General features: G+C 39.9%; 2 protein-coding genes across 2 annotated transcripts; one reads left to right on the top strand and one right to left on the bottom strand.

Annotated features, from left to right (window-relative positions):
- The first annotated feature begins 2,201 nt into the window (after window positions 1–2,201).
- Window positions 2,202–4,430, top strand: LOC131304161 (peroxidase 55-like). The gene is made up of 3 exons (XM_058331292.1): window positions 2,202–2,662; window positions 3,238–3,429; window positions 3,692–4,430. Exons 1-3 carry the CDS (start codon window positions 2,456–2,458, stop codon window positions 4,265–4,267), a joined length of 975 nt encoding a protein of 324 aa, XP_058187275.1. The 5' UTR covers window positions 2,202–2,455; the 3' UTR covers window positions 4,268–4,430.
- Window positions 4,431–4,447: 17 nt separating this feature from the next.
- On the bottom strand, window positions 4,448–8,524 carry LOC131304159 (protein NUCLEAR FUSION DEFECTIVE 4-like). Its single transcript, XM_058331291.1, has 3 exons — window positions 7,860–8,524; window positions 5,606–6,537; window positions 4,448–5,506 (listed from the first exon to the last, which is right to left on the bottom strand). Exons 1-3 carry the CDS (start codon window positions 8,196–8,198, stop codon window positions 4,999–5,001), a joined length of 1,779 nt encoding a protein of 592 aa, XP_058187274.1. The 5' UTR covers window positions 8,199–8,524; the 3' UTR covers window positions 4,448–4,998.
- Between the last annotated feature and the right edge of the window lie 2,445 nt (window positions 8,525–10,969).

The following is a 10,969-nucleotide window of genomic DNA, read 5'->3' as shown; positions in this document are numbered from 1 at the left end:
TGAACCACCCTCAAGGAAGTTGCAATTTAGCAAGCTGTAGACAGGTAATTAGGAGGATTATAGATGTTCTCTAATTCTTTGAAATGTCTTGTTTAATTTCTATGTGAGTGACACACCACACCTTATTACTAATTAGGGTTTACTTTCTCGATCGATCAGGGATATATGTGACTAAACTATATATGTTTCTGATTCGGTCTAGAAAAGCTGATTAAATAGTAATATATAAGGACACGCTTTATCCAGATCTGTAGTTGAATATATGTGTCTTAAGCATTTCTGCGTAAGGTATATGCATGGGTTGATAAGACCCGTTGTATGTTCTTTAATACTCCAAGTGGAAATTCATTTGTACTTAGTCTTCTTAATTTTTCTTTGGTAATGCAGTGTCTTTCGGGTCAGGTTGTGCGCACTCAAGGATGGAACCAGGGGGTCTAGTGGCGGCGGCCGCCACGACAAGAATTTTAGAAAATGCAATTATTATATGTGAAAAAATAATTTTATTCCCAACTTATATAGTCTCGCCACTGCTAGGTTTTTTTTTCCTTAGTATTTTTTATTATATACTAATCATAAGTCTTCTATTTTTTTTTTTTCAAGAAAGGAGACCCAAAAAACTATTCCAAAACTAAATTCAATGGGCCAAAGTGAAATAATATAAATGATGATGTGTAATTAAGAAAAAAAAACTCCACACTCTAACCCTAAAACTACATAACCTAAAAAATTAAGGGAATTTAATTAGAATGCCACTCCCAAAATTTATAATGTCACTCTTAAAAAGAAAGTGCGGTTATCAATTTGAAAAATCCATATAGGGATTTGGAGAGTGACATTATAAATTTGGGGAGTGGCATTATCGATGCTCAAAATTAAAGTTAGTCTTTTTTTCGTACTCTATGTGCAAAAACGTTATTTACTATAGTTTTTGTTATGTTATTTTAATTTTTTGTAGAGCCAATGACTATTAATATTGTAATGCATCTTTTTATATACATTTCGCCATTGCTAGGCTAAAATCTTGGTTCCGTCCTTGCGCACTTTAGATTAATCCCTATAGTCCCACCCACAACCTTTCAACACGTTTACAGTAAGAGTCTCTCAATAATAAAAATATAAAATCTCAATCGTTGCGTATGTGCCGGATAATATTGGTAAGATGTCAACGGCTTCATGTTTAACAAGTCATTTAGCATGGATTGCGAACCAACTCATATGTTGGCCGGTCATTCTAGGCTGCAATTTGAATTGTTTTCAATTAGGTATCTTCATAAATACCAATTATCAGTGTTTATGTTTTTATTCCTCACTGATTTAATGGAAATAATACATGGATAGACAGAATATGCCGAGATCGACAAAAGAAAGAAATTTGGAAAAATCAATCATTTTCAATATATTTTGACATGTAATTTATTTAGCTTTAAAGTTGATTTAAACGAATTTTTAACGAGAAGAGAACGAGCTGACCACAAATAATTCGGTCCGTTTTAAAGACTTAATTAATTCGCGACAATACAAAACAGGCAGTTTTCCAGTGGATGGAAAGGCCATAACTTTGTCATGGGCATGAAGTTGATGATCGATTCAATGGAAATGATTTACAGGAACAGGTAAAATTCCTTCCACTTTCCTTGTGAATAATTATGAAGAACATTATTCCAAATGGAATAGAAAGGGTTAATTATTCCTCTGGGTAAGCATTAGAAATTGCCCACAAAACTAGGCTGCCACTGCAATGATGGCCCTACAATTTGTCTTAGTGTTACTTTCTACTCATTTTTTCGTGTACCCATGTGCCAAATGATTTTCATTTATAGGAGCTTTTAAGAATCTCGAAACATGAGAATTTCTTAAATATGACCATGTGACTGAAAATCATTTGGTACATGACTACATGGAAACAAGAGATTAGAGGACCAGTCCTATATGTTCAATTGGAGTGGTTAGAGCAGACTCTCTCTGGTAACTTGTTAAAATTTTTGTTCTATACCAATATAAAAGACATGGTTCAATTGGGACCATTCAATTTTAAACAAAAGTCCCATCTTGATTTCTCAATTATCTTCGGCACTTCGATCTGGACATATTTATTTTTGTTACCCTTTTTGTGAAAATGGATAAATTTACTTTTTCAGCGGGTTACTATGGATCATTGGTGAAAAGATAAGTACAGTAAATTATTGTGAAGAGACTGGTATGATGGTACATGTCGGCTATATGCATGTATTTTAAAAACTCCGTGTGTCTAAGTAAGCTTACGCGTATTTCGACCAATCTTTGAGGTAGTACAAAAGACCGCGTTTCCAATAAACAAATGAGTTGAATTTTTCTTGGCCAAAGTTAAATACTCACTAGTGGTTTAGTATAACATTGAGTTCTTCTTCTCCTATATATATAACTGGTTAGCAAATGAAATATTGAGACAAGGAAATTGTGCACTAAGAGTGGAGAAATGGAGGCGTGGAGGAGTTTGTGTTTGGGAATGGTGATCATCATGGTCACCGGGAGAGGCGAAGCACAATTGAAGAAGAATTTCTACCGGTCAAGTTGTCCAAACGTGGAAAGCATTGTGCAGCAGGCTGTCTTAGCAAAGTTAAACCAGACTTCCGTTACAATTCCAGCCACTCTTCGCCTAATTCTCCATGACTGCTTTGTTTTGGTACCCACCATACTTCACACTTCAATTTCTGTTATGATGTCAAAAGCATCACATCGATTTTTGATGTATTTTATTGAGCTTTCACGGTGATTTCGTTCATAATATAAGATCAAAAATACCATCTAGTATCGACTAATTAAGTCACTTGGTACTTGGTTTATTATTATCGTTAAAATTGAATGCTTTTGTAGCTTTACAAATCTTTCTTCTTTCTTTTTCTTTTTTTTGGGAACGAATGTTGCTTTACAAATCAGTTCGGTATGTCTTGGAATTGTTCGTTGTTATATCTTTTATTCTCTTTCTTGTGTGTATTTTCCTCGGAATTTCTTAATGCTTTGCCAACATTCTTGCAACCAACCTGAGCTAAAATGCCAAGATTCAAGAACATCATAAACACAGTACTAATAAATTCTAGTGTTCAAATGGATTCATTCCGGACAATTTTTACGATGATGATGAGAAGTTATTTGTTAATAGAGCCATCACCAAATAGACAGGGACTTCAAATGCTGATGTTGTATAAATTTGGCTACAAGTGGTTCTTACTTAGTTTTCCGTTTGCCTACCTTTTGCAGGGATGTGATGCCTCAATTATGATATCATCACCAAATGGAGATGCAGAAAAAGATGCCCCAGATAATCTCTCCCTCGCCGGAGATGGCTTTGACACTGTAATCAAGTCAAAAGCTGCGGTAGAAGCAGTGTGCCCCGGCGTAGTATCATGTGCTGACATCTTGGTTATTGCTGCCCGAGACGTCGTAGTCCTGGTAAACATGCACTACCTAGCCAACACACCATTTTTAAAATCTTGAGTAGATTTTGAAGCAAACCCAGAAAAATTTCACGCAAAAATGTTTCATCCGGTGAAGTGTCGGCCCTATGCCGAATAAATGCATCTTAGCATACTCTATGGGGCACTCATCTAAAAATTCTCTGGGTGTGTATTGTTTTCCATGTTGAATATGCATGCGTGCGCTTGGAGCGGAAATTCATTACATTTGTGTTTCATGTGTTGAAATCTTTTTGAAGGCAGGAGGACCGTCATTCAAAGTTGAATTGGGACGCCGTGACGGAGTCATATCTCAGGCGTCTCTTGTTTCCGGAAATCTGCCAGAGCCCTTCTTCAATCTCAGCCAACTCACTGCAATCTTCGCCAAGAACAACCTCAGTCAGTCTGAAATGATAGCACTATCGGGTGCTCATACTGTGGGCGTTTCCCACTGCAGCCGCTTTGCGAATCGGCTCCACAACTTCTCCTTGTCCTCTCCAGTAGACCCATCTCTGAATCCAAACTATGCCCAGCAGCTGATGCAAGAGTGCCCTCAAAATGTGGACCCCGAAATCGTGGTTGACTTGGATCCTGTGACCCCACAAATTTTCGACAATGTCTATTACCAGAATCTGGTTCGAGGGAAGGGGCTCTTAACTTCAGATGAAGTGCTCTTCACGAACTCAGCGTCTAAGCGACTTGTCAAGAATTTTGCTCGTAATCCAAGAAATTTTAATCTAGCCTTTGTCAGGGCATTGAGGCAGCTTGGCCGTGCGGGAGTGAAAACAGGTAGTCAAGGAGAAATAAGAAAAGACTGCACAGCCTTCAATTCATAAAGGAAAGCTTCTTGCAAAACCTCAGAACACTGAGGGAGACATATGAAATAAGAATCATCGCACTCATCGATTGTAATAGAGAAAATTGATCATTCAATGTTGTTCAAGCCACAATTTCATTGTACAGAATTCAGAATTAATTTTATATCTCCAAGAAAACAAAGATAGTGGGCTTGTAGATTCACTTCAAAAGACTATTCATAAACCAGTTAACAAACATATCTGACAGCAACACCAACATACCTAGCAACAACATCAGATACTTAACCACGAATGCTCTAAAAACGCATCGCAAAAGATATGAAGATGGAAAAAAAAAAAAAAAAAACCTTGCATGAAAACAGGAAACAATAAATCCATATGCATTGTAAATCGTTTATAGCGATGAATTCAAAGGTCAACCGTTCACTCCAAGCAAATGTATGACTTGATGCATCACTCCCTACGCGAAACAGAAGATCCTAAATCAAACACCAAGATATTGGTCCCGAGCAGTAGGGAGAATGTGGAAATATCCCTTGTATGCTTGGTTCCCAGTGTCCGTAAAACTGTTGTGGGGTAAGTTTCGTCCATTACTCCCTACAAACATTTTCAGAAACATAGGGTGGAAACAGCGGAATCTTCTACCACCTTGCACAATACATATAGAGAATGCCAACCCAAATATAATAGAGTTCTTAAAATCTCATCTTCAATTTCTTAAAATCTCATCTTCAATCTCCTCCCAAAAATCAGGTATGAGATTTTCCATAAAGGTGAGCATAAACAACCTTAGTGCGATGTACGAGTATCATGCTTAAAACAACTGCAATGATGCAAAGTCCGGACATTATCATCAACGTGAAGAAGAAGCATATGGCGCCATCACACTTTAGTGGTTCATCCACAGCAAAACTGCCTAGAAATGTTGATCCCAGAACCTTTTGGAGGTGAGGGTGGTGGTGGTGCTGCTTCTCCGCTTCAATATCATATATGCTACTTGCAATCAGACCGGAGAAGACTAGGGAACCAGCAGGGTTTGCCAAGGTAAGAAAATTGTACAAAGCTCCAAATTTTTTCAAGCCAAATAATTCAGAGGCAGCGGCTGGGACAATAGCCCAGTGCGCCCCATAGCCAAGCCCAATTAGTAGTGTGCCAATGTACATTGCCCCGGGCCAACCCATAGCAAGGAAGAAGTGCCCAAATGCCATTATGAATTGGGCAGCAGCCATGGCCACTGGCCTTGGATAAGCATAGTCCCTAATCAAGAAATTCACAAGGTTAAATGAGACATAGCAAAAACAAAATAACAACTGAAGTTTAATAAGCACAAAGCGAACAAATGGAAAGTTGAAATACCTGACAATAATCTCAGAAAAGTAACCCCCACCAACCCGGCCAAGAAAGTTCCAAATGCTGATCAAGGAAACAAATACATGCGTGTTATCATACCCTAAGGATTGGCTCATCTGACCCAAATTATCAATCACTGTCAAACCTGATCCAGATCCCAATAGAAGTGAGAAAAAGATAAGCCAAAAGTCGGCCTTTATCAAAGCCTGTGTCAAGGTGAAGTCCTCCCCCCTATGTGGCCCCCTTCTCCTCTTGACCCTCACAGCCCCTTCTGCAGCTGCTTGGGCTAGTCTTACTTGCAGTTGGGCGATTCGCTTTTGCCTCTCTAAAGCAGGAAGCAAGTCTACTTCCTTAGGTTTCTCATCTTCCACCTCGCTAAATATAACCTCATTTATATCATGTCCAGATTTGCTGGCTTCATGCTTATGTAAATCAGGAAGAAGTGCTTCTTCTGCTGGATCTCTTGTCTCCGGGAAAAAACTCAATGATACAGGAATCACAATAGGGACTGCTAGGAGAATAAATAATCCGACAGTGAAAATTATGATCACAGTGTAGCTCAAATCAACTAGATCTTCTAGAAGCATAACGGCCATCAAATATGCAGCCAAAAGGAGGCAAACACTATAGATGAATGAGGAACTTGAGCTATCCGATGGTCTGATTTGTTTGTGACCTCCAACAGGCCTGACAATGAACATAAGGGCGATAACCACCATTGTTGGCCCAACTGCAACCATGAAGATGAGTGCTGCATGATCAGGAGTATGAATCACTGCAAATATCTGAGTCAGAATTGCGCCAGCTAAACCTGCAAAACCCTTGAGTACTCCCACCACGTGGCCCCTGCTCTTCGGAAAGTTTTGCACGCATGAAACCAGAGATGCGGTATTGAAGTAGGTTTCACCATTTGTACCCGCAAATATAAGGACACACATCTGCATAATGAGAATGGTTAACAATCTTACCAAGGCATGAGGGCAGTTGAGTGTTTCCTTATCTCTTGAGCTAGGAACCTAGAAAACTATCTCAATGTCGTAAAAATGGTACCATTCAATTGAGCTACATAACCAGTCATGAAATAAACGAATATGTTAGTCTGCATAAAGAGACGTATGCATCATAGTCAAAGAATAGACATATAGAAGTTTCCCCGCATCTTGTCCATAAAACGATCGATACGGGCTTAATGTGATGGAAACTGTTCAGTTTCCCACTTTCCCCAGCTTTATTGTGGAACTTGATAGAGCATAACCTCAAAAGAACAACAGAGGTTTTAACCGAAACAAACTTTATCCTTAAATCAAATTGTAGGTGATGTTCAAATCTGGGAAAAAAGAAGACATCACTAGTATATATTGCCAACAACGAAAAACAAGCAGCTTAATATAGTTGCTTAGTCTTGTAGTCAAACATTCTTAAAGACCGATTCAATCATGATGAAAGCCGATGGAACAAATAATAGGTTCATCAGATAGCGACCTGCCTCACCTCAGAAAACACAGACAGATGAGATGTATACAAATAAATTTTGAACCCCTTTCACCACAATTCAGACTCATGCCAGGCATAGTATTCGCAATGTATTGGATGGAAAGCAAGACAGCACAAAATAAAGGAAATCAGAAAATCGTCCTGTTCTAGTGTCTTCTAATAGCAATTGGAGATAATCAGACAGCAAAAACGTTTTTCGTCAGCACACAAACAGAGGAAAAAGAGAAACACAAAAGCAAGATCAGGAGAGAATCATTAAGTAAGGACACTTAGCATAAGCACACAAATTTGAAGGAAAACGAGAAACACAAAAGCAAAGAACAATTTCAAGATTCAGAAGACAACCCATTGCACGGCAGAATATCCTTCAAGATTCAGAAGACAACCCAATTTCCTATCTTTCATAACCAGAATCGATTCAAACAGATGGGATAAAAAGAATTCATGAACAATAATATTCCACAGATATCACATAACTCCCAAAAAGCTATAACAAAATAGCAACAAAGCCAAATCCCAACACAACCAGACAGGATCTTAAAGAGTGAACAAACAAAAGTAAGAAAACAAAAGCGAAGGAAATGAAAAGCCAAATTCAGGAAACAAGAAGAAAGAAGAAAAAAGGTTTCTCAATCAAAAAACAATCACATCAATCAGACACCCGAGCCAAATAAAACACACAATCTTTTTTATAACTCAGGTGTCTCTGGCTCAGCTTGCGTGCACGCACCTCGACCTACAATGAATGAATGATTTAAATACTCACCGCCCACAACGGCAGCGCCGGAGCTCGGCCGGTGACGACGAGCCAAACCCAGCCATACCCAACAAAATTCTGCAAAGCACCAACAAAGAGAGCTGCCCACAAAGGCAGAACCTCGCACAAGCTTCCAGCCAAGAACCCAACGCTATCCCCAAGGTCCTTAGCCACGCCTAATCTCGCAATCTGCTTCTGATTGTAGTGCAAAGAGCTCTTTATCACCGGCGATATGCTCCCAAATAGATACCCAATTCCTGCACAGGATTGTATCCACATTGCTGCCACGAAAACCAGCCATCTGCTGTTGGAAAACGAAACCAATTTCTCCCTCAAGCTACCCATCATCAGTCAAAATCGAGTCTTTATCTACGCGGGTATTTTGTTTTCTTCGTTGAAGATCTGAGACCCAAAAAACGGATTTTGTGGGAATCTGAAAATTTTGTTTGCTTTTTTCTCGTGACTTTCTTTTTTCCTTTTTTTGGGCAGAACCCGAGCATATAGGTCGGAGAGGAGATGATGATGTGATCGCAGATACTATATGTGGGTACAAGACCCCGGTTTTTGAGGTAATTGTAGAATTGCCATTGATGACAAGGGGTTGCTATTTTAGGAGAGGACAAGAAAGGAGACCGGAGTGACGCAGTCTCTTACGCCCAAAGGAGAAGTTTTTGTGTGTGGGGGGGAGTATTAGGAGAATCAGGATGTAGACGTGCAGTTCAAACAAGAACAGTATGTAGATTGTACATTGTAGACGTAGACGTGTGTTTTTGCAAAGAAATGAAAATAGAAATAGGGCCATTCATTCCCCATCTCACAACTGTGAGACAATTTCTGGTGTTCCCAGATTCGTCACGAGTTGCTTCAATCCTCTTTAGTACGCATTTAGTGAAATTCACACACTTTATTTGAACCTCACATAAATTTGTGTTATGTGTTGAGGGAGAAGCCTCAAGGCGGCCCAGCTGTGTAGCTGCTGCACCAATTGCACCTCTTCCTCATTGCACTAGTCTTTTTTTATTTGATTGGGCCACATTGCACTAGTCTTACGTTAGTATTTGATTCAACCTCTCGGTCCTCCCCTCATTGCACTAATCTTTTTTCATGTGACTGGCCCTCATTGCACTAGTCTTTTATTTTACTATTTGATTCAACCTCCCCTCATATCATCTTCGTAAAGAAAAAACCACCTCTCCCTATCGCTAGTCTTGTGATCTTGACAACTTGTTCTATTTTTAATTATTGTGACAATGTTAATGTAAAGACGTTTGGAGGGGGAAAATTCATGTCGCGGATCAAAAAAAAAAAGAAAAGAAAAGAAAAATTCATGTTTCTTGAGCCTAGACGGGCTAAGTTTCAATTGACCCGTTGAACCCTATGCATCAAATCAAATTCTTGAATGTTTGAAATATTTTCGGGTAATTGAGTGCCTCAAATCACTACTACCATTTTGTTCCAAAATTTGATTTGGATACTTTTTTTTGGCCATTCGATAAGGAGATTTATTAGTCAATTCAAAAATAGCATATCCAATGATGTTTCCCTGCAAATCCAACTTCGGAGTCCCTTTGCTAGTTTGTAGGGCGAGCTAACCAAAGGGCATACTTGACTATAACTTTGTTGTATCCAAACAAATTAATTTCCTGCAGGAATCTCATTTAATTACATGCAAACAAGTTCATCCTATATTGCCTGAGGCATCACTATTATTAGAGTAGCCTTTTTGGTTTAATATAAAAGGCAACAATGGCCATTTTTTTAGCACATCAAGCACATGGGATGGGAATGGATTCCCTTTCAAATTAACAATAATAGGAGCACACAGCCCCAAAGCAAATAATCTCTAACAATAATTTTCTCGAATGCCCAATCGTCTTGGATTGAGAGTCAGTGCAATCCCGGCCCCATGTCTTGGTGGCACCTCGCAAGTATATTCTCCGATACCACCAATCCCCTATGTTTAGTGGCACCTCACAAGTAATGGACTCAGGTTTGAATCACAGCAGTCTCAGTTTGTGTGATTAGAGATTTTTTTTTTCCGACAAAAAGACACTTCAAAAAAGTACCCTACCAAGATTTGAACCCAAACATCTTATGTGGAAGAACAAACACTTTACAAATAAATCACCAAATGAGATTTTATTATAGTTGCACACAGAAAATATATATACTTATATAGAAAGGGGTGTCCCATTTTTAACCTAAAATGTAGAAGCCCAAGGCGGCGGCCTCTTGGGCCTTGCCCTTATTAAAGCTGAACCAAAGGTCAAGGAAAGTTTCAGATAATTTGTGAAGTCTGATTTAGTCTTAGTATATTGTTACTTTGCTGACTATTGTAGGAGGTGGGTTTCGTGGGGAATCGATTACGTGTAAATATCCGTGAGCTGGAGAGGCCCGATTGGTCGATGATTAGCGAAAGGAAAAGGGTGAGAAATCTTAATTATGGGGTGAAGAGGGGAGCAGAAGGTACGGAAGGAACAGAGGCAGCGCGTCACTCTTATTCTCCGCGAGGTATCTGGCCTTTTCCAGGGTTGAATGAATGAGGTCACTCCTTTTCTCTGAGGAAGAATGTTCTCCTCCCTCAAATTCAGTGCTCACTCACTCTTTCCTAGAAAAAGGGCCGTCATCAATCATTGGGAATGTCAAGGGTATTTATAGGGCACCTGGTCTTAGGTCAGGCTCGGGACGGCACTCCTATTAGACCCTGACACGTGTCCCCCTCGTACCTCTTGGCCTTCGAGGAAAGTGGCCTTCCCGCGGACGCGTTTCCGCGGGCCGACCGGTATTCCCGCGGCGAGACCTCCACTCTAAGCCACCAAGCCACAAGAGATTCCCCAATTCCCGCTAGAGCAAGGTCACGACCCGCGGCGATCGTACTTCACCCGCGGGGTTCCTCCCAGGCTCTGCCTCTAGGCCGGGACGAAACCCTGGGAATTCTTTTAATGCAACCTTTTGGTAATTACAAGGCTTCGAGCGTCCCACGGACTCTTGCCGTGGTCTGTGTTGCCAAAGCTACTTCTGGGACGGTATTCGTAATTCCGTGGGACCAGCGAGCCTCTGCGGTACCTTCCCGCGGACGTCTTCCGCGGGGATAATTTCAGTATCGTCTTTACATGCTT

Source organism: Rhododendron vialii, chromosome 10a (assembly GCF_030253575.1).
Source record: "Rhododendron vialii isolate Sample 1 chromosome 10a, ASM3025357v1".
Classification (NCBI taxonomy): Eukaryota; Viridiplantae; Streptophyta; class Magnoliopsida; order Ericales; family Ericaceae; genus Rhododendron; species Rhododendron vialii.
This window is presented reverse-complemented; position numbering and strand designations above follow the sequence as displayed.